Source organism: Uranotaenia lowii, chromosome 3, assembly GCF_029784155.1.
Source record: "Uranotaenia lowii strain MFRU-FL chromosome 3, ASM2978415v1, whole genome shotgun sequence".
NCBI classification, from domain to species: domain Eukaryota; kingdom Metazoa; phylum Arthropoda; class Insecta; order Diptera; family Culicidae; genus Uranotaenia; species Uranotaenia lowii.
In genome coordinates, this window is record NC_073693.1 from 193,744,094 (window position 1) to 193,768,553 (window position 24,460).

The 24,460-nt window shown below is 34.2% G+C and overlaps 1 protein-coding gene across 2 annotated transcripts; it reads right to left on the reverse strand.

Moving 5' to 3' along the window:
• Window positions 1-8,135: 8,135 nt before the first annotated feature.
• LOC129754714 (venom serine protease-like) lies at window positions 8,136-17,518 on the reverse strand. Of its 2 annotated transcripts, XM_055750926.1 has the most exons (6): window positions 17,274-17,518; window positions 17,090-17,143; window positions 10,185-10,406; window positions 10,026-10,128; window positions 9,505-9,956; window positions 8,136-8,537 (listed from the first exon to the last, which is right to left on the reverse strand). In XM_055750926.1, the coding sequence occupies exons 1-6, from the start codon at window positions 17,505-17,507 to the stop codon at window positions 8,358-8,360; spliced, it is 1,245 nt and encodes a 414-aa protein (XP_055606901.1). In that variant the 5' UTR covers window positions 17,508-17,518; the 3' UTR covers window positions 8,136-8,357. The 2 variants fall into 2 exon arrangements, with proteins under 2 accessions (XP_055606901.1, XP_055606902.1); XM_055750927.1 differs by lacking the exon at window positions 17,090-17,143.
• Window positions 17,519-24,460: the final 6,942 nt, after the last annotated feature.

Consider the following 24,460-nt stretch of genomic DNA (forward strand, 5'->3'; position numbering starts at 1 on the left):
TGTATTGATCTGATCTGAAATTTTGAGTTATTTTTTCTGTTTAATACAAAATTTGGGAAAAGTCCATTCCGACCCGTTTGCTCGGATTTTATTGAAAAAATCCCGGGTTTTGCTCGGATTTATCCACTTTATTTGCCAAATCAAACAACAACAATACATAAAATTTTTTATAATTTTTTCTTATGTATGCGTCCAAAACGAAACTTTTCGGACAAGTGTTATAACAATAATTATGAAAGCTTTTTTGGAAGCCGAAAATACGATTAAATTTTTTTTTCTTTTTAAATGAGTTTGATGAAACAAATTCTCAAGTTTTTTTTTCTGGATTTTTGTTGAGTAATTCCTGGTTTTTTTTACCAAATTTTCCCTGATATTGCCCGCAGTTTGGGTCGAAAATGTTGATATCAGATGCAGGTTTTTTTAGCTTAACCCCTGTGTGCGTTGCAACTCACCTATTCAGGAAAAAAAAACAAATCATAAAGAAATTCTTACTTAATAAATTTCCTGTCATCTTTTCTGAAACTGTAAATGAACTTTCAATTTTTCTTATGTAAAGTGGAAGAAAAACGTTAGCTATGGTTTTCTTGAAATATTGACCACATTCCTAGAAAAGATTCGCTTTATAAACTGTCTAGTGTCTAGTCAAGTTGAAATATCCGAGTAATTTTGTCTTCCTGTTTTTTTTTAAATTTCGCGCTGGGGAGGTATACAGATTTTTTTTCATCGAAAAATTCGTTCTTAATCTAAAATTTATTTGTTTTTAAAACTTGCTTAATAACTTGTACTAAGACTTTTCGATCGAACATTGGATAATGTTTTTCGAAAATTCCCCCTTCATTCTACTGATTTTAGTGAATTTTGAAAAACACATTGCACATTGTCCACCGAATGCAATCTAGAGAGTGAAAAGGGAAAAAAAATGAAATATAAACCGATAATTCGATTTCTGGTTTCATAAAAATTATTCAAATTTCTCTTTCCCTTTGAGGAAATCATTCGAATTACAAATTTGTCTTTGAAAGACTACAAATGATTAGGCTACCTGCGAAAATTATAAATCATCAAAATACTAACCCGGATTTGTCCAGCCCGGACACGTGCTGAGACAATTTTGGCAAGCTTCATCATTAACAAAGATAATGTTCTTTTTATGATCTGTTAGTGTTATCTTCATTAGGGCTTTTAACGAAATCTTTTCTAGGCTAAACAAATACCGCCGTCGCTGGATTGAATCTTGTCTGATTAGTAACAAACTAAGTGTTTGACTAACTCCCATTCCTTGTATTCTCGTGTCCCAAAATAAAAACTGAATTGTATTGCATGGTACAGATTCTACAGTTTGTTCGGATTAATTCCCTGGGAAAAATTATTCTGGGCATACGTTTTTGGGAAAATGGAATACAATCATTGAGATGAGTTCAGTATATTGTCTTCAAATAGCCATGTTGTCTGCGTAGAAGATGGTTTCTAGTATATTCAAATAAATTTATTTAATGAATCACGTGCAAACATTGCGAAAGAGTTTAGAAATATATCTAAAATGAAAGCTCTGATTTGAGCTGCAAAATGCAAAATCTAATTCTCAATTTTTTTCAATACCCTTATTACCAACTAAAATTCTCTGAACTAGTAAAATGACCGCATAGATATCATAATTATTTTTCATTTCATCATTGATCGTCTGGTTTGTGTTTCATCGAGAAATATTTACCTTATGACAACTGGAAAGTATCATGAAGACTTGAAACATAGAATACAAAATAAAAAACATCAAAATAATAAAATTCAAATTCCATTGAGAAACAGATAAAAGTGTTTAACATTTAAGAATTTAAATCATAAAATCAGGTTATATTCAGAACCATAATTCAGTGTCTCAAATCTAAATCATAATTTCAAATTAAGTTTTGAGAAACAAAATATGAATTAAAAAAAAAGAGATTCAAAGTTACAATAAGAGCCAAAGCCGAAATTGCACCAAATGTGTATTTCAACTTTATATCTTTGAAACACAAAAAACACGTTTTCATAAGATGTTTATGAATATGATTCTCATCAGATAAAAAAATTTGATTTTTTTTCTCATTGATTATATCCGGAACATTCAGACAAGACTTGTCACCGAAAAGTTTCTGGCTGGGAACCTGCCAGATGCCCGCGAAAGAGTTCGATTTGCTGTCTTTCACGTAATTTAAAAAAAATATCTCCCCGCTAGCGGTTCCAATATTTTGCGCACGATTTGGCCACCGTATTTAATTTTTTTTAACGGTGGGCAGCTTTTTTCCTTGCAGAAATGAACCAGGCGTGTTTATTAGTCAGCTAGATGAACAAGTAAAAAAATATTTTTTTGTCACTTTCCCAATCGAAGTTTTTAATTTACGCTTGATAAAACCTCTAATTTTCCCTACCTTCATGGAATCAATTATCTTCACTTTATGATAGTGAAAATCAGAATGGATTAGCACACTTTCAGATGCTCTTGGACTCCTTCAACGATTTACGATATAAACTTTGGTCAAATATGTGACTTCCATCTGTTTTTGAGTCTTCCATTGGGACTTTTCTGAATTTTTAGTGATCCTACCCAAAAAAAAATTTTTCAATGACCCTCTGAATTAAACGATATCTCAAAAACCACTTGACAAAACGTCACAAAAATTTGCACATGTAAACATTTCACTGGTGGGTAGCTTCACTGAAAATTTCATCAATTTTCATTCATGCATGCAGAAGTTATTGACAAAACAAAGTGTTGCTTTTTTCCGAATACACCCCTTACATGGTTTTATTTTTATTTTGCTGGTATTGGAGTGCTAACAGGAGAAGCCATTTTTTCCGAATAAATTGAAATAATTCAATTTTACTCCGGAGCATATTCATCATAAAACTTTATCTTAGCTTAAAACCAAAAACAGTATGATCTCACTAACGGACTTAGAAATGCCTGTGATCCCTTAAAAATAGTAAATAGAAAAACTGTAATGTGGAATATTCGATAGGTTTTTTTTTATAAAGTGGGTGTTTTTAATTCTCTTCCACAGAGGGCTGTTTTTGACATTTCTCACGCACATTAACTGGCGTGTACGGACAAGAACGGGACAATTAACCTCTAAAAATTGCAGTGCAAAAATCAAGCAGCCGGCCGACGAACACGGTCGTTTTTGAGGTTAATGTTCCCAATATGAAAAAGTGTTAGTGGAACGCCCTGAATTGTGACACAAACAATTACTTATCTTTAAGATGGAGGATAAATACATTCATAATTATTTTTATATTTTTCTGTAATAAGGCGTATAATCATACGTTCTGGAAGAGCTTGTTTGAAAAAACTTCTAGTTACAGAAAATAATCATTTTTAGCAACCTATTTGAGTTGATTATACACGGAGAAAAATACAGTGAGCGAAATAAGAATGTGTTTTGTTTTGCTTGTTAAAATATGAATGTTTGAAAATCACCAAAATTTTCTTCTACAAATTGTTTTGAATTGTTTAACGGATAAATCAAGCATAAGTTTACTTTTTTTGGACGTTGCAATTGGCGTTGAGGACCAAAACTATGAAAAAAGGGTGCGAAATAAGAATAGCACCACTTGTGTTTATCAACAAAAACAAGATTATTTCTAAAAATTTACTGTGTTAAAGTGAATAATAATGCTTCTACGAATTATTTGAATAGTTTACTGCATTTTAAGGAGTTTTCTAGAATTCCAATGATTTTCAAAGGTTTTAAAATGGTGTTTTAATAGATGCTCTTCTAGAACTAAGGAATTTGATATTTGAGCTGTTATTCTTTACCAAACTTCTTACTTTCTTCATTAAAATGACGTGAAATGATGAATCAAATATTTTCGGTTTATTTTAAATCAGAAAAAAAACAGGTTGGAATTCCTAAACTTAGATTTTTTTCAATAAACATCACTTTTTCCAGTTTCAAGTCATAGATGGCAGCACTATCTTGCCGTTAAAACCAAATTAAGTTTCAATATTGATTTTTCAGGTTTATTTAGGACCATATTCATCATTTTGAGGTAGTTTTCCAACACAGTTTTGTTGGAGTTCACGCTGCAGAAATCTTTTCCGGATTTGCAAAAAAAAAAACACCAGCACAAGAATATAACACCGCCAAAATTCCTGCGCATCTAAATTTCCGATTCAATTTCAAATCATACCAATAATACTGCTACATATCTGGTTCATCAAGCTCCATCGGAAAGTAAAAAATTATTCTGTTTATCGGTCCAAGAAATTCACTTTTATGGGTCCTTGATGAAATTTTTATTTTTTGATATTGTGATCTTAGAATTTCCAAGGCGGTCACACGGTACTAAGTACTTATTTCTTTACCAAAATCATCCAGCACACCTGAATTAATCCCAGATATTCGAAAATGGGCATCAATTCGGTTAAATTGCAATAAAGTGCTGCCATCTATGACTTGAAATTAGAGAAATAGCGTTTGACTATTTAAAAACATTAGTATTTTTGAATTTGAAGTCTGTTTTTTTATTCAAATTCAGCATCAAATCTATGTTTCGTCAATTTGCATCATACTTATGAATGATAATGAAGAAATAAAGCAGTTTGATAAAGTATTATAGCTCAAGTATCAAATTCCTAAATGCTAGAGGAGCATCTCTTAAAACCCCTTTTTAAAACTTTTGAAAATCTTTGAAATTCTATAAAATTCCTTGAAATACAGTTATCTATTCAGATAATTCGTAGATGCATTATTATTCACTTTTACACAGTAAATTTTTAGAAATAATCTTGTTTTTGTTGAAAAAGCACAAGTGGTCCTATTCTTATTTCGCACCCTTTTTCCATAGTTTTGGTCCTCAACGCCAATTGCAACGTCCAAAAAAAGTAAACTTATGCTTGATTTATCCGTTAAACAATTCCAAACAATTCATAGAACAAAGTTTTGGTGATTTTCAATCATTCATATTTTAACAAGCAAAACACATAGTGGTGCTATTCTTATTTCGCTCGCTGTATATAGATTTATCAGTTATATTACGCGTCTACAGGACCATAAATATGATTGATTGGTTCTGACCCGAAAAAACAATCAAGCCAACAATCTGATTATACGTAACCACAAATGGATAAATGGCTGATTTAGCGATCGCATCAGCTTCAAGAATCCAATAGGAATGTTTAGTCAATCATCCGTATGGCTGTTTTTACAGTAATGCTGATCCCCATGAACGTCAGAAATTGTAGATTCAAATATAAATAAAAATTAATTTGAGCAGTAAAATGCATTGTTTTTCCTTTTTATTTTTAATAAGACATAAATGTTTTTTTTAAATTTAATCATATATCACATTAGTGGCAAATTTTTAAATGTAATTTATGCTGCTACTCCGCCGTTTCCAGAAGGATACTTTTTGAGACTTGCGCGAAACGCTGGCTCTGAAACAAAATTAAAAAAAAAATCGTCAAAATCTAAACCGTCTTTTTTTCAACCGAGAGGTCATTATAAATATTAAAAAAAATCTAATTACTTACGTGGTAAAATTGATATGGAAACATTTTGAGGGATTTTATTTTTTCCATTGCTTCGACCTACCGGGATCAAAGTATGCGCGCTTCAACATATCCCAGCGGATGAGTCTGAAACTGAAAACAACTGTTAGTAGAACAAATCAACTTACACAACAAATTGAACTTACATTTTCGCTTTCTGATGTGTGTCCTCCAAAAAATAACTTCCATCATCTTCTGTTTTTGAGACATTCAAAAACTAACATTTAGAATCTTTAAGTTGTACTGAATAAAATAGCCAAATCCGCCATATGTTAGTTTATATTAGCGAAGAGCAGATGAGAAATCCTCGATAGCCAAAACAACTTTACAGCAACGCTAGTTTATTCGTAGTCATCGATGTAGATGTAGCAATATTATGGGTTCAACCAAAAATCAGTGATATGGAAGAGCCAACCATACGAATTTTGATAACAACCTGTAGAGTTTTTTATCCGTGTAAAGCTTGTTCCATTTAGTATCGGGTCGTATACAATTTCCAATTTCTCCATGAGGTAATAACGTAATATATTGGTAAAAAAAATTTTGAGTAGATTTTTTATAAAGATGTTAGGGAAAATAAAATTTTTTTTTCTAATTTTTTGATGAATTTTTAAAGTTCTCGTCGAAAACCTTTCATCAATATCTGCACAGTTTCAAAATCAACCATAACGGAAATTTTTTTACACCACTTCAGTATAGAGTTGTTTTTAACATTTCTTACTCACACTTGCTGAGCGTCTACAGATGAGACGGGACAATTAACCTCGAAAACTCCGGGTACAAAAAAGGGCAGCCGGTTGACGAACATAGTTGTTTTTGAGTTGGTTTTCTCAAAATTGAAAAGTGTTGGTGAAACAACGAGCATTATATCACGAACACTTTCGGCGGCAAATAGCATTATATCTGGTGATATTTTGAATGATTTGCCCCCATTTTTCAATTTACTCTTGGCTATTGCCCGATATCTTTCGATGGGGAGATACTGTGGGCAGTTAGGTGGAATAAATTTTTGTCAAAAACATCAATATTATTCTGCTGGAAGCGTTCCAGTTCATCTCAGATGTAGTAGCAGCTAGCTAGATCGGGCCAGAACTTCAAGTGGCCTTCATGGATAAGGAGTAAAACATCAATCAAAACTGTGTCCTGAATACACTTCTTCTTGTAAACTTTTACATTACTTTTTGCTCCAGTGATGAAAGTTTTTGTTTCATTCCAACAACTACAGTTAGCTTGCCAAAACATCAACTTGCGGGCAAATTCATTTACCATCGATGTAACCTGATTACGTTTGAGCATCTTATTCACAGTCGATTTCGAGAGTTTGAGAGCCTTGGCGATCATTCCCCCTGACCATGTTTGGTTTTCAACGTGGTTTTGCAGAGTTGTTTTACCACTAGGTAAACAAAACTTCCGGATCAAATCGCTGTCATCAGTTTCTAGGTACGACAACTAGAGGCGCTGCAGCAAATAAAATAAAACGACCGGATACTAAGTGGTACAAGCCTTAAGAGATGATATATGGCATAGTCCCTGCTGGCAGAACAAGGGCAATCCCAGTAAACATTTTTGTAGGTATATTTCTCAACAACTTTGTTATACGTCTCATATACATTATGGAATGATCGTATGAAACTCGAAAAAACGGCATTTACCTACCAAAGTGGAGGCAATATACATACATATTTTCAACTTCTGGCTAAAGCGAAAAGATTATACGATTTGGACGATATAGAACACCATATTTATACATACTGAAAGAATACAAGAGAGCACCAGTTTTCTCTGACACCATCTGATTTTTAACAATCTGGTTGCACTGCTGGTCGCAGAGAGAACAACAAAGCTGTTCTCTCACTTGACCCACGCGGGAGAAAGCAAAGGAACGAAATCGTCTTCAAAATCTGCAAACATGGCGGACTTTTTATCATATCCGATTTAAACCATTTAAATCGACTTCGAGTAACGATTTTTACGACCATTTACTTGCGTTAGATGGAATTACGATTCGCAGTAACGTTTTTAATGACTCGAGTTATCATTTTAATGCGATTTCATGTTAGCTGGGATTCTTGACTCAAAGGTTTTGATTCTAAAACGTATCGTTTTTTCAGCTACCGTAACGCAGAGCAATGATTCCTAACCCTTCGTTTCAGAAAGTAACAAATTTGCAACAATTAATGTTTGGAAAAAGTGAAAAACGTATTTTATTTTAATTTTTTTCTTGAGGTACTCATCAACTGTTTAAAATGATTTTTGAGAAAAAATAAAAAATCATGAAATGAAGGGTTAAGGAAAAATATTATCGGTAAGATAAATGAAACTTATAGATGAGCTTGGATAAGCTTGGGGCCAAAGGGATATAAATGCATGAAAGCTTATTCAGAGAAGGCATTCTTTTAAGTTGTTATGTTGGCATTATTAACTTAAAACCGACCATTTTTGCACTGATACCTCTTTGGCTTCATGTCATATCACAAAAATCCTAGCCCTCATCAGGGCCAGGAGTGCATTACGGCTTAAGGGGGAAAACACACTCAGAACGAAAAACATAGTTAACAAACAATCTTTATTATCATTTAACTATCGATTACCACTTCCATGCAAAAGCCCGATAATACCCGGGATGAGCAAACTTTTTCCGGAACAAACAGAAGAAAGCAGAACATTTCCGGGAAAGCAGATTTTTTACTCCTTCTCCTGCACACTTATGGAGGTAGGTATATGGTCCATGGTCTATTTTATTGTATAGGAAAAGAGTAAAATCTTTCTATTTTTCCGCCGCCATCCAGACTGAGTTCTTGCTTGCCTATAGGATCTATGGAAGCGCTCACTGGAAGCAGTAGAAAGCATTCGGGGTGTTGGCCATAATCCAGTCCAGAAACTCGGTGACCCTGGTATTAACGCTGGGATTTGAAGTGGCACAGGCTATTCCGTAGCTCACAATTCCGACCTCGTAGAGCAGTCCGTTCGAGGGGGCAGTATAGAACAGCGGGCCCCCAGAATCCGACTGTGTTGGCAAGTGGGGTTTTTCGTTTGTTTATTTTGTGTTTGGGTTTCAAACCGTAATAGCCAGAAAAAAAAACGGAAATGAAAAGATTATAATACTGTAGCATATGCGAATTTCTTTACATTCTGACAATTTACGACGGAGGTCTTGAGATTTTCCCCAAAATTTAAAATTTTGTTAATTTCTACAAATGTATGTTAAACTTGCTTCTTTTTTATTAAATTTTATAAATCACAGTTGTAAAATGTTCAAGTTGTATCGTATTTTACACTGTCATTTCACTTTACAATGCAAAATCAATTCTGGTTTTTTAAGAATTGGTTCCTCAGAAAAAAAAATTAAAAAATCGAATTACATCGAATCGACCTTGTACGATGGAAGTTGGAACCGAGTAAGACAAAGAGTTCAATCACCAAAAATCAGTATTTAAACCAAGATGAAAGGTTAATTCTATTCAAATAATGAAAAAAACTTCCTTAAATTGTTGTTCTAGGTGCATAATAAATCAACTTTTTATGTCAAATCCTGCTTCTGAACCAATATTGTCGAGTCGAGCTGTGCTATATTTTAAGTTGATTTTGCATGGAAGCCACCCTTTCCCAAAGAAGGATGGTCTTGAAACTATTATACAATCCATCCTTGGCCCAAAAAAAATTTCGAGTACCGAATTTTACAGAAGACAACTTCATATTTATGTATATAAAATTTTAAATTTCAATGGTCTAATTTATAATTTCCGTTGTGAAATGAGAAAATTATGTTCATTTGAAATTAAGATAAATTTTTTAACCATAAAAATCTCATCTTATGTTTCTTCTCATGTCATGTCAATGTATGTGTTCTTAAGTTACAATAATGAAGCTTATCTGGAATTTGGGGTAAAATCAGAAGACCTCCGGCGCAAACCGTCAGATAGTAAAAAAATCCCACATAAAGACCAGTTTTGTATCCTTTACCGGAATCATACCTGACACGTGTCCTTCGTTGGCGTATAAGTGCACAGTTTTTGATAGGTTATGGTGGTGTTGAGTTGGGTCGAGCATTGCTGGTTGTTGATTACGTTGAGTGCCACCTTCATCAGAACCTTAGATTTGGGCCCACCGAAATCCAGATCACCCCATCCGACGGCCTCGACGACGGCTCCTTCAAAGCTGTCACCCCGGAATTTCCACGGAAGACAGACCGGACTCACGCCGTTATTGAATTGAATTTGCTGCAAGGTTCTCAGCAGGGCAATATCATTCGATACTGGATTAACTAGGAATGCCGTGTGGGACAAAAACTGAGCTATAATGTAAGCCTGAGCAAAGCCGGTATCCAGCCCTGTAGTCAGATTATGATCCCCCACTAGCAAAGCCGTATCATCAACAGTCCTTTGGAGCAAACAATGTGCCGCCGTCAAGGCGTAAAAATCCGAAACTAGAAATCAAAATAAAAAATTCCAATTAGTTTGAATATCGTACTCTTGGACACTGTTAAGCCGCTTACTGATAGATGCTCCACAAACTACAATCCGGGTTTTCACATCAATCATTGCCGCCATCATTGGAAATTCGTTGACCTTTGTTTCGATTCCGTTTACGATTTTCGTCTTAACCAAAAAAAAAAAAATTCAAATTCTGTTAAAAAAAACACCATAAAACTCACCAATTTTTTCTTGCCGCAGGAACAGCTCTGCGGTATGATGGACATGGTGCAAAGGAATTTCCCCCCTTGGCTCTTAGGAGCGGCTTGCAGCTGCAGGAACATACTGTTGGCAACGGATTTCTCCCGGATAACGCCGGCTCCGCAGAATGTGTACGCATCCGAGAGGTCTTCCCGGCCGGTCAGCGATACCCGGAAGGTGTCCAGCCGACAGCCGGTTGTGGTCTGAAATGGAAGATATCTAGTTTGAATAATTTTACATATGATAGGTTTGGGGTTTTGAGTCATAACATATATTTTACATTTGAAAATAATGAAATGAAGTTGAGGAAAATTGAAAGGAATCCTACAGTTCTCAACAAGAATCTTTATTAGCAGCAACTTAGGTGTAGAGATAAGATGAAGGATATTCAGAAAATAGATAAAATATTATTAAAACAAAATAAAATAAATGGTAGTTGTACTCGGCAACAGTGAATAAAAATAAAATAAAATGAACTTCCTAGGCAACGTTTTATATTTTATTAAAACATAGTTAGCAATCGATCTATTCTGGTGAGCGACAGACGTGTCTGAGTGAATTTCTGAATTGAGACTAGTAAAAATTGTAAAACCACGACATTAGGAATAAATAATCCGAGAGAAAATTTGTGCAGACTATTTCATTATGTCATAAAGTTGTAGTTTAAAAATTGAAAATGTGAAGTCCTGCTGAACTACAACAGTTTTTGTACTTAGAAGATTTTTAAAAGGTAATACATACTGACTTTAGCGACCTGAAAACTTAGCTTTTTAAAACTACAGCTTTGGGAACAGTTAGGCCAGGCCCGATTGCCCGTATTTCATTGAAAAATGCCCGATTATGCCCGGATTTTTCACTTAATTTGGCAAATTAAAAAAAAAACAAATTGTGTTGGATTTTTTTTTTATTTTTTCCTCCAAAACAACTTTTTGAGCAAGTTTTATAAAAATAATCATGAAAGCATTTTTGGAAGCCTAAAATACGATTTAAAATCTGTTGATAAGTTTTCATGTAATTTTTTCTAATTTTCGGGTTTTTTTTTTAAATTTGTCCGTCATCAATTTTGATACCAAATGCCCGGATTTTGCCAGGTTTTTATAAAATTGCCCGGATTTGTCCGGCTGGGATACGTGCAGAAAAAGTTTTGGCAATCTTACTATAAAGTAAACGGGAATCGCTGAAACCGGTAGTTTTCTACCGATTTTCGCGGAGTAGGTTAATCAGTTCGGTTATTTCATTTACGACCGAATGAATGTAATTATGCAAAGTGGCAATTGCATATGCAAAGAAAAAGATTTACTGGACAATCTACAAAAATAACTGGTGTTCAATAGTTATTACCGCAACATTTACACAAACAACCGTAAAATGACTACCAATTCGTTATTTATATTACCGAGCGTTCGGTAATTTTTTACCGAATCTTCGGTAATTTTCACCGATCAACCGGTTACAAAAGCCGAGCAACTGATAATAGTTACCGAGAAACCAGTTATTTTTACCGACCACACATACATGTTGAAAATTTTTGCTATCATGAGTCACAAATCCATCGGTTTTGGATCGATGGAATAAGGAGTGTATTAAAAAAAAAGCACCTTATTTTGTGAATAAATTTTGAATCCATGGATGGAAGCTAAAACGAACACAAACACATACAGGATCTCAATGCCACTTGATGTTTCCTCGAAGAAATCCCTTTTTCTGAACTCTTAGCGCACATCTTTCGAGGAAATTGTAGCTATTTAGCTTCTCACAAATACTAAAAGAAGTTCTGACAAATTTAGCCATTTGTCCTGCTTCGACACATAAACAACATATTTGACTTTTTCTCAATCCACCATAGTTTTTGCGTAATGGCACGATTTCAGATTCAGCCAAAACAGAGTACAAATTTTGTGAGGATCTATTCAAGTGATATGCGGAGAAAACGGTAGGATTTGTATGCAGTCTTCTTTATATATTAAACTGTGCACCAAATCAGCCTCGTCAACTATTAGTTATAAATTTTTTCAACTTTTTCTCCTTTTTTTTTTTATCTCCATCCATGCAAGACTTGTCAACAAATAGTTTTTGGCTGGAATCCTGCCAGGTGCTCACCAGAGAGTTCACTTTGCTGTTCATGACGAAATTTTTCGAAAAGGCTTTCCGCTAGCTGTCCTAATATTTTGCGCACGATTTGACCACCGTATTTTGTTTATTGACCTGGTGGGCAGCTATTTTTCCTTGAAGAAGAAAAGTCAGGCATGTTTATAAGTCTCACTTTTATTATAATTTTAGTTCACTCTAGGACTCCATAAACAATGCACCATATGACCTTTAATCAAAGAGTTAATTTACAGTTGTTTTCAGTCTCTCACTGGGACTTTCCTGGATTTTTCTCGATCATGCCCAAAAAATTTTTTCTATAAGCTTTTGTATTGGACGCTATCTCAAAAATCACTTTACAGATTGTCACCAAATTGTGTACACCTAAACACTACATTACAGGACTGGCTTCTTTGAAAATTTTATCAGTTTTCATCCATGCATTCAACAGTTATTCACAAAACAAAGTGTTGCATTTTTTTACGAATACACTCCTTTACGCAGGACATTATTTTATTAAATTTTGATCATCAATACCTTAGTTTCCTTTTAATGATTTTTTTTAAATGTTTATGAATGCACAGCTTTAAAGAGAATGTTGTGGAATGTTGTGATCGACCGTTCTTTTTTTTGGTTTAATGTAGTTAAGTCCCCTTTTTGACAACCAGGGAAAGTATAACTAGAGATTGTTACGTGCAGCAACGTTACTGTTTGATGATTTTGAGTTTGCCGTTAAAGCTTAGTTCATTTGGAAATGGGACAGTTGTGAATGCGCCTATCGACCATACAGCTGACGAGCTCTGGAACTAGCAGAAATTTGTTGTTTGGTTGGTTCAAATGACTCATAGATAAGCAACAAGTCTAGCTTCTCGGAGATGAATTTGCTGGACATTTCAGCGATCTTCATCAAGTTTTGGCCAGATTTGGCAAATGTGGAATCGAGCATCCGGACTTACGCACATAGGTAAGAGTAAATAGAGTATATAGATAAGAGTTAGAGTATTTTTTAAGCTCATTATTCCAATAAAACATGTGCAACATATTTTATATTTTCCTACAGTTTTTCACAGCAGTGCTGAAAATTTTCTGAAAGCACGTATTATATTGTAATGGCTGTGATTTTCTATCAGTGTTAAAACCTTGATTTGAAATGAATGGAATAGAAATTTGAATAGGTATAAAAGCTTTTGATCGGCTCGGTCATCCTCGTGCGTCTTTCGCTTAGGCGTTTCTATCAGTCACTGCATTCGATCATGAATGCAGCTTTAGCATTCGATCAGTGTCAGCTAAAGCTACTGAAAATTTCTTTCGGCATTTGTTGTAGCCATCTTCGAAAATTGTGAATTGAGATTCGAAAAGAAAACATGACTTGAAAACCGCTGAGACTATACGATTATTCAGAGGGGAGACGGGAAGAGGGATGAATATAATGACAAATGTGGTCAAAAAATAACAAAACTATGACAAAATGTGATAAATATGGTGAAAACATGACAAAAATATGACAATAGTATGTTCAAAATCTGACAAGTATGACAAAAATTTGACAATAAATTTACAGCAATCTAACAAATATGACATAATTATGCGTAAATATGACAGTTAGTTGACTTTAAAATGACAAAACATAACAAAAATCTTACAGATGAGACATAAATTTGACAAAATATGACAAAAATATGTAAAATATCACAAAAATAAAGCAAAACTTGGCAATATAAAGACAAAACATGACAAAAAAAATTAGTAAATTATGACCAAAATCTGACAAATATGACAAAAATGTGTCAAAATTAGGACAAAAATATGACATTAATTCAACAAATAAAATGACAAAAAATCGACGAACCTTAGTCAAAAATATGACAAATGTGATAAAAATGAAACAAAATTATGTCATAAATCTGATAAATATGACAAAGTTTTACAAAAAAATTACAATAGAATGACAAAACATGGCAAACTTATGACAATGACAAAAAATGACAACAATCTGAAAGTTATGAAATTTGTCATATTTTTATCACTTTGTTATAATTTTACATAGTTTGACGACATTTTCCGCTTTAATTTAAAATTTTGTCATATTTTTATCATAATTTTGTCATATTATGTCTGATTTTTATCACAACTTTATATCATGATATCGTCACTTTATTGTCATTTATAGTTGTCATGTTTTTTTGCCAATATATTGTTATTATATTTGTCATATTGTTTATATATTTGTCATATTTTTTTTGTCAATTGTTTGCCGCATTCGTTACATTTTTGCCAAAATTTGATCATTTTTGTCATAATTTGGTCAAAATTTTGTCATATTGTCTGACATATAATTTTAATCATATTTGTCAGATTTTTGATTTTTTTTTGTCATAATTTTGTTAGACCCCTTTCCACATTTGTCATGTTTCTTCATTTTATTAACAACTTTTTTGTCATATTTGTGTCATAATTTTGTCATATTTTTTTTTCTTAATTTTTGTCATAGTTTTGTCCCCCACATTCGTTCCAAAACCTCCCTCGCCAGCGTTCTCTTAACCAACCCGAACACTCATTTCATAACCTTCGCACCCCTGCACACTATTTGAAAATGACGTTTTTTTTATCATTATACTGCCGTTCTAAGCAAGAATGTCCCATGTGACTTTTGGGTCATTTTCACATTTTTGCTGGAAACGGTCTCTTTTAGTGTTAACTTTCGAATAAAAACACAAACAAGTACACTTTGTTCTGAACTTATACGAAATTTTCATCAAGGTGGTTGTCTCTATGTTGATAGTTCTACGCAAGAATGTCACACTAGAGAAAATTCTATGAAAAATGCAAATTTTATCAGAAAATTGTCTTAAGATGAGTTCAAATTGTTGAATTTAATGTTATTCACTGAAAAGAACAGTAAAATAGAGGGCAGAGGAGGAGCGAGAAGCCTTGAGTGTTTTATTCAGAGAAATTTTCACTAAACACTTTTCGGTAGGCACTACTTACAGGATCCATACTCAACTATACATTTTTATAAACAAAAAGGAACGTATTTCTCAAATTACGGTTTAGCATGAGTTTTTGGGAAAAAAATAAACTACGCAAGCTTTTAAAATGATAGAAAAATTGTAGCCGTGTGACAGTTTTTCGTAGAACTATAAGTATCGGCATGCGTTCTGATTCTACGCAAAAGTGTCACACGGAGCATTTTTGGCTCTAATTTGCTGTTTTTGTAGCAAATGTAATTTTTTTGGCAGAAAACATTGTAAAATGATTAACTTGAACTGTTCACTACGAAAAAACTGTCGGTGAATTTTTAGTTTGAGAGAAAAATTGGAAATATAGCTGATGTTTCAATCGCGTTTTTCTCGTTTGCACGTTTTTTCACATGGGACAATCTTGCTTAGAACGGCAGTATACTTCTATACTAATTATTCAATTATCGCAAGTCTAGCGCGTTGAACAAGCTTTGTCACCATTCAACTAAACTTAATTATAATAGAATGGAGTTTTTTTTCACTTTCAGCATTGTTTGCTTGATACTGAAAATGAAGATTGGATAATCTCATGAACCTGCATAGTGCCTGAATGTATACTGACCACGGAAGTTGCCGATTTTCGAATAAGTGTGCAGAGTGCTTTCGGGATTGAGATTTCTGTTCATTCTCGAATAAATCTTGTTGGAATTGAACTGACCAATATACTACAATAAACTCAACTGATAATTTAAAACTGACTCTGATTATTTGCAGCACTGCTTCACAGTCCTATTGAACGTGATTTCTAGAGTTTTAGGTGCTTTTTTGATTGGAAGTGGTACTCCATCTAATTTTTTTGAGCGTCTTAGAATTTTCAGGTAGAAGTGGCTCCAGAGACTCTTCTCTAGAGCCATAGGCTTTCTTGCATTTACGCCATATTTTTGTGTGTGACTAAAGAAAAAAACTAAACGATTTGGGGTTATTTTTGAATTTATCAAACCCGGAAGTCTCAAATACTTCGTTTTGGTTCAAAACTTGCCATGATTTTTGCAGAATTTTAAAGTAACGTCGCCTGAGTAAATTTTGGTTTGAGGATTTGTTTAGGAAAAATTTACTGTTCTGAAATACAAACATCATTGTTGTTTTAATTCTGGAACCGGCAGATCTATTTTTTATGTCAATTTATAAGCTCTTTAAAGGAAATTTGCTGGATTAATTGAACTGCATTCAATACCCAAAGACAAATCCCCATTTAACAGGTTATAACTCGATTATATGAAGAGATACTAAGTTACGATCTTGGGCAAAACTGTTCAGCAGGAAATTTTCTTAAAAAAATGCTTTAGTTGGAACAATAGTGATAAGATTGCTCAATTCCATAGTTAAAAGAAACATCAAGTTCGGCTATTAGAACAAAATGATACATTTTTCCATACAAAACTTGGAATTTTCTTTTGTAAACGGTTATTTGAAATTCTGTATAAAAATTACTCTTATTAGTATTTTTTGTAGCTTAAATGTACATTGAAATCAATGTTGTGTTGAAATATTTTATCAATTCTTTATTTACATTCTCGGAAATTACGTCAGATTGTGGTTTATGTGGTGTGGTTTAACATTATTTCCATAGTAAAGCTGTAGCAGTAAGCCCATTTTTGAAAGTAAACAAAAAAAATGAAAGAAGGTTTATGATAGAATTATGATAAGAATATATAAAAAGTGGGAATACAAGTTTCATCATTTTTGTAGCACGATAAGTGAAAAGAAGTGCAATAAAGTTGTAAAGTTGAGCAGCATAATTCAGTACCATAGACAAAAATCAGTTTGTGTTTACTTACATTTACTGCTGGTTTGTTTGGTAAAAGTGGTTTTGGAGGCGCAAAAGGATGTTTCTAATATATAGTTTTGAATAATGAATTATGAAAATAAACATAAAATATCAGCAAATTTGAAAATGATTTTTCTTCTTATAACACCTTGCACTTCGCTCCTTGCTACCAAGTAACTACTTTTCTCACTTACACTGGGAATCTGAAACTCATTACAATTGAAATCTATCCGGTAACCGTAGGGTGCAGTGATACGGTACGAGCATTTAGTATTGGGAGGATACTTCAATGGATAGCCCGGCGATGGCAGATAGTACGACGATCCGAACTTCATATCCAACGAGTAGTAGCATTGGCCCAGCACGATTCGAAAGCAATCGAAACAGCTCAACAGGGCCAAAGTCAACCGAACGATATTAATCCACATTTTGACTAACAATTTTAACTAGCTACTGAGACGTCCCACCGGCAGCCGGCTAGTTTAAATATTCCGTAGCGTGTTTGAGTCTAAGCTGCCAGACCCGTCTCGTCACACTCGATAAACACGTCAAGGAAGCAGCACATAAATCCACAGCAGTAGAATGTTTCGGATTTCCAGAGCGCCATATAATGGGCCAAAATTACAAACGACTGTTCGAATAAGCCCTTCTGCCAACTAGCCTAGGTTTCTACTATCGTCATTGGTTCAGTATCTAATGGTGAAAACATCACACGAGTCCCTACACCACACCCAAGCCGATATTTGAACGTAAACTGCACGTTTGGTCAAAACTTCCGAAAATCTAACCCCGAATCCCAACCGTTCTTGTCCCCACAATTCAGCACAAATGAAAGCCATGTCCATCCATCACCGATGGGGGTGTAGATTGGAATTCAAATTACAACCGCCTCGCACGGGGTATCGGAAACAGGCTTTTGGAAAATTTGACAAGCACCCACCAAAACATCGTCGACACGACTCTACGCACCTAGGCCCAAATGCAAATTGAAAATTGTTGAACTGGGAATGAGTTTGGCTTCAAAGTTTTGATTAGAATTGCGTTTGAAAGTGCAAAAATGAGCTCTAGGAACGGCAGTGTGTGCCGGGGAAAATTTAAACTTAACATTTTTGTTGTCTAGAAGAGTCATACGTTGAAGTTGAGTTAAACCAATTGAAGGAAAGACTGAATTAAAAAAAAATCTTTCAAACGTCAAATTTCTCTCATCAATCAACAGACCAGTGCGAAGGTTCAAAATCTCACTTTCATATTTAGTGAATTTCAATAAAACTTTTTTGATGCTGAAAAGCACTTGTTTTGCATGAAACAATAATTTAATTAGGTTTTGTTTTGCTCTGGCGAATTCAGCAGATCAGGCGTATTGAGTTGCTCAAATTTGGTTGAAGATTTTGAAGCTGATAGATAAAAATTGTTTGATTAATGGTTGTTCTATAAATAGCTTAAATAACAGATTTAGATTTAGGGTAGTTCCCATTGATCGAACAAAATTTTTATATAGTTTAAAGTTTACGATAACAAATCTTTTCAACAATTGTCGGCTTTTTGCCGAACAGTAAAAAAACGATACAGAAAACGATACAGCGAATATCAGTCTACCTCCCCCAGGTTATGGAGAATGTCCATCTTAGATAATGTGATATGTCATGAATATGAAAAGTGCCGGTGAAGAAAACAGAAAGTTTCTTGTTTCAATGAGGAAAAAAGGAAAACCAGGGAGGGAAAATGAGCAAAGTGCATGGATGGCAAAACTCCTAAGATTTATTCTGCTCCCCCCAAGCTGTGCGGGGAGAGAGCAATCAAGAGTGATATTGTCAATACATAAGAGTGAGCGAGAAAATTCACATCTGCTGATGAAGTGTATTCCCTTCTGTGGAAAAATCTATTGCGCATTATTTTGAGGAGAAATTTGAGAGCAACACAGTTTTTTATTGGTAACGGTGATGTCAAACTTTCAGATTTTGTCTGGATCTTCCAGACATTTTGGACTTTTGCCTGGCGTTTTTTCAGGTTTCCAGACTTCCAGAATTTTGACATTTCTTCCACACAATTCCAGACTTTTGGCTTTTTAGGACATAAATTGTTCTAAGAAACTATGAAAATTCAAAATGGTCAGGTAGAAAATGATTAGAATTTATGAATTATGAATGCAGAAGTAGTTGAAAGCTACCAATAATAGCAAATGCTTCGAAGATGTATGTTAAATTGAGGGTCAAACAGAACACGTAACTGATAGTGTCAGAAACAAACGATTAGTGGCTATATGCAACATTGGGAGCTGGTGATGCATATAATCGAGATTTTTAGTATAATCTGGCTCTAATGGCTCTAATTTGATATTTTAAAATTGTATTCTACAGTATTTTTTTGAAAATCTGTAAAATCTGTGTTCCCTGAGCAAACATCAGGGCAGAATCCGTGTCTCCGCCCAAGCCACCAAAAGTCCCATAAAACAGGTACAAAAACACTTACTCAGCCCCATCATTGATATGAAATACGTTCTATGCAGCTCAAAATTTAAGTTCTTATTGAGCACTTTTGTGCCCTTTCTGTGACTTAAGTCCCGTATAACGTACGTATAGATCACATTTGCAACTTTCAATTTCGTTAATGAGTACATATAGTTCACTAATGGGAATTGGACAAAACAAGTCACATACAACGTACATATTAATCACTTTTGCAACTTTCAAGTTCATTAATGAGTACAGAAAGTTCACAAAAGGGAATTGGACAGTTGATTCTCTTTGTCAGCCAATATGTAACTTTCAATGCCTTCATTCAAGTAAATATGTAACTTTTGGTTGCTTGGGCGCAATGTCTGGACGAATGGTCAAAGGTCTGTGTTCTACAGACAAATCAGGGCAGCTGGAAACCCAGGCCACAAGCACAGATTAATGTGTTAACAGATTATCACCGCTGGTTTATGATTCTTATTTAATGATTAATGGCATTTCGGTGAAGTATACATTCTAACAGGAAGAATTTCAAATGAAAGTAATGAAAATTATAGACGGATTGATTAGATTGGGAAGCATGAAAGGTGTTGAAAATGAGCCAAGAGCGTGATTTGAGAAAACTTCTTGCCGCACAAGACCATTTGTCCCACACCGTATTATTGTCTACAAGAAGCAAAGTCGATAGGCTGACTTTGCATTGATCTATACAATGATGGATGGGTCGAAGCACGTGTTTTTCGTACCCCGATCGGACAAAAGGAAATGTACGGCATGCTTCACCGAAATGCCATTAATCATTAAATTAGAATCTTTCAAAATAATAAACCATAAAAAGCATTTTGAAATATAGAAACGAAACAATATCCATTGAACATTTCATGTGAAATTCGTCAATTATGAGAAATTATAACACAGTTTAAAGTAGCTTCCGAATTTTAACACACCTTTTAGGTAAATAATTAATTTTGATAATTGAAAAATTGAGAGAACAGAAATGGCATCAACAGTAAAAAAATTAAAAAAAACTACTGGTTGTTGGTGAACCTTTCGGTGCACATTTTTTGTTGGTCTAATTTTTTCAATAAGTTTAACGATTTAAATGTGGCAACGCTGACGGCGGGGGAGACATTGTTGTTATTTTTGGTACGTTGAGTGGTAGGAGTCTGAATAAATTGTTTCTTCATTTACTCAGAAGTGTATGACTGAAACACTAGGGCGCTCTTGGCTAGAACTCTTTTTCTCCCTCTCAGATGCGAAAGCTCTCACACTTGCCGTCCGAGAGTCGCTTACAGCTCGTATAAACTCGGATAAAGAAATGTCAATGTGCCTGATTTTTCAGGATTTGCCTGATTTTTCTCGGCTCAGCCTGACAACCTGATAAGCCATAGTTTTTCCTGATTTTTTAAAATATGCCTGATTTTGTCTAATTTTTCGCGAATGTGATCAAAAATGGGTAGTAAGGAACTGGATTAGGTATTTTGCCAGAGTTTTTGCGAATGTATGAAAAATGGGTAGTAAGGAACTGGATTAGGTACCATTGCTGATGTGAAAATGTGGCTGAATCAAAGCAATCGAAAGATTCCCTTTCTAATTCTAATTCTAATTTGTTTATTTAGAGAGGATTTTAACCGACATGGTCATTCTTCCTCTAGGGATTGCTTTGATTCAGTTACTTTAACGTAGCCTGATTTTGCCTGATTTTCATTTCACCAGTTACCTGATTTTCGAAATAAAAAAAAATGTTGGCAACGCTGCTCGAATAACGAGTGAAGCACGATCAGCGAAAGAGGATTACACTCGGAAGCCGAACTGAAAACAGTGTTGTTTTCTTCTGGCTCTTAGTTATTTGGAAGGAGCCGACCAACAATGGCTCAGTGAAAATTGAAAAAAGTAAAACACAGAAAAAGTTTAAACAGAAAAAAGAAGAAAATAGGGGAAAACTGGCGATAAGATTTAATTTAGAAAAATATAAGGTTGAGAACAACAAGAAGAAAGTATAAGAAGGTAAAAAATAAAAATTAAAATTGAAAACTTTTATCAGATACCAAAGATGAGGAAGGATTAGGTAAAAGGAAAACAGGTAAAAAGGATAATGACAAAAGGATGAAATGGATATGACAAAAGGGAAATTAAAAAAAACACAACAACAATGAAAACTAAACGATAACGAAAATAGAAACAGAAAACAATAAATTAAAAAAGAAAGAAATAGTAAAAAGATAAAGCAAAGGAAAAATGAACAAAAAGGGAAACAAACGTAAAATTAATAGAATGAAAACGGTAAAAAGGAATACATAGAACAAAATCGGTATGAAGTTAAGAAACAATGATAAAATTGTATATTTATTGAAAGAAAATAAATTAACAACGTGCAAAAGAGAACAACAGAAAAAAAGTTAAAAGGAAGATTTCAGAAAAAATGAGGAAACAAGAAAAAGTTAGATTGCGTTTTTGAATGAAAAGAGAATAAAAATTAAGAAAAAACAGTTAAGGATCAATAAGAAACATGAATTAAAAATGAACAAAAAAAGTTAAAAAGGTAGAACGAAAAAAAAAACTTGGTTAGAGGAAAATAACAAAGATGGAAACAATAAAGAAAAAAATGGAATTTAAAAGATAAATGGATGTAGAGAAAAATCTCCAAGTCAATTTAAAAAAAAACACACCTGCAATGCTAGAAGAGAAGAGCTTTGATTGAAAAAAAAACAAAAAAAAAAAAAAAAACAAATGAAGAATGGGAACTCGTGAAAAAAGCGAAAAAGAAAATTAAGAAAAGGGATTAAGTTAAAGATTTTTTATGAACGGGAAAACTATTCCTAGAATAGATGGATAAAAATTGCAATTTGGAAAATGAAATTTCAAGAAACTTAAGTATGGAAAATATTTTAAAAAAAGCATAATCGCCATCGTTGGAATCAGCAAATAGGAAAAACACAGAAATATGATAAAATAAAAAAAATGGTACATACGAAAACAAAGAAATATAATATCGGAAATGGATCACTGGAAGGAGCCAATTTTCTGAGAGGAGTCGCCACTAGCACACAGAGCTGTCAAACCTCATGTCAAAGAAAACGACTTGCGTGACATTTCATAAGGGCGAAACCAGCAGTTGGCTCCAATAGAGAAAAACGTGTTTGAGATTTGGGAACTATTTAGCAAAACCTAAATATTAAAAAATCAAACATCATTTTTTTAAAACTAATGCTCAATATTTAATTATTGTTCTTTTATTATCAAAAACAGTGCATTTTTTAGTAACTATTTGATATTTGCAAGTTTTGCCCTATCTTGTTTTCTATTCCAGTTATATCTGGAAGTTTCCCTCAACTGATCGGTCGTTTCTCATCGGTTTTGCAAAAACATAGGGGTACTTCTTTTGTTCCTCCTTACTTGAAAAACTTATGATAGACGTGCTAAGGGCATAATGAGCACTCAGGGCATAATAAGCACTCTTTTTTTTTTTACAAAAGTACGTATTTTCTTAAACAAATTTTCATGAGGACTACCTATAGTATTAATTTTTCACCAAAAAAGAAATATCCCTTTCATCTTTACAGAAATATTAATTAATAACCAGCAAGGTTCTCAAGTGACAAAAATATTATAATTTTTGAACACCGCGAAATAAGTATTATGACCTTTAAATCATCTTGATCAGAAATGTACGCACTGCAACATGATTTACACATCGTTTCTCAGTTTTCACCATCATAAAATTTTTAATTTTTCACTTTAATCAATTTTAAAACGCGTTTTTTCTTGAATTTGTTGACTTGGGGCGAACAGAGCACTATCAATCAGGGCAAGATTAGCGTTTTCTGCCGTATAATATAGCAGCGAATTCGATTCGATGAAGTCAACTTGTAACACGTGCGATTTCGCGCGTGAGGATTCAGCCTCTCCCATACAACTCCCATACAACAACGCTTTCATCAAACGAGTGATTTACGCGCCACCTCATATGAGGACCACTCGTCGAGGTTGATTGCCCGGCTAGACTCCCGACCTCAGGGCGGGTTGTCCAAATGGATCCGAAAAAGGACACGGAATGATCAGGGGAATGGGGATGCCAGGAAAATAGACCAGCAGTTGCACCGTCGTGCTAAAAGGATAGCTGGGACGCAAACCGTTGTCCTGTCCGCTCGAAAAGCACTCGCTTGCGCATCTCGTCATGGGTGGAACTTACTTTCCTACCTTTTTCCTTTCCATAATAGAGGCGTAAGCGAGGGAACTGTTTTCCCGAGCAGTTCAACCCGGAGTAAAATAAATAACAAAACATCAAGAAAGAAAACTATAAACTAAGCGGACAAAACACGTGAAATACCTTTTCGAACCAGACGCAATTGTTCAGGGGAAAGCGGAGTCTAATTACAACAACATAAATTTGAGAGACAGAATAATTAAATACATTCATTTTGAAGAACTATGTACATGTTGGAAAATTTCATTAATTGACTACATTTGTGTTTCTGTTTTTATAAATGTATTTTTAGATCTTGTTGTTGGTTACTGTTTACATGTTTGTTTCTATTTGTTCTTTTCTATTTGCTTTCCCTATCTGTTGTGCGGTTTTGAGGTTGAGAATTAGCTTTTGATTGGTGAACGGGAAACTTTTATTGGCTAAGTTTCCAAAACTGTGTGTACTATTATTTAATGATTCAAGGGGCCAGAATATTTATTTAAATGCGCATTTAATTTCGGATTTGCTCTACTTACGGTACCGTTTTGGCTCAATGCCGATGAAGCAGAGCGGTCTGGCTCGTTGTCGAAGTAGCTTACGGTTGTTGTTGTTGTTGTTGTTGTTGTTGTTGTTGTTGTTGTAAGCTGCAGGACCTTACATGGTGATGGTGATCAGGAGATGATTCTTCGACGAATCAGGGGGCGAATATCAATTGGCCGGGTGTTTGGCGTACCGGCGGACG

Bases quoted from the DNA above. Each gene is read 5' to 3' on its own strand.
- LOC129754714 (XM_055750926.1), bottom strand. From the start codon at position 17,507: ATGTGGATTAATATCGTTCGGTTGACTTTGGCCCTGTTGAGCTGTTTC. The intron at 10,129-10,184 runs GTGAGTTTTATG...TTTTTGGTTAAG, and splicing joins CCTGCGGCAAGAAAAAATTG to ACGAAAATCGTAAACGGAAT. The intron at 9,957-10,025 runs GTAAGCGGCTTA...TTTGATTTCTAG, and splicing joins AGTTTGTGGAGCATCTATCA to TTTCGGATTTTTACGCCTTG.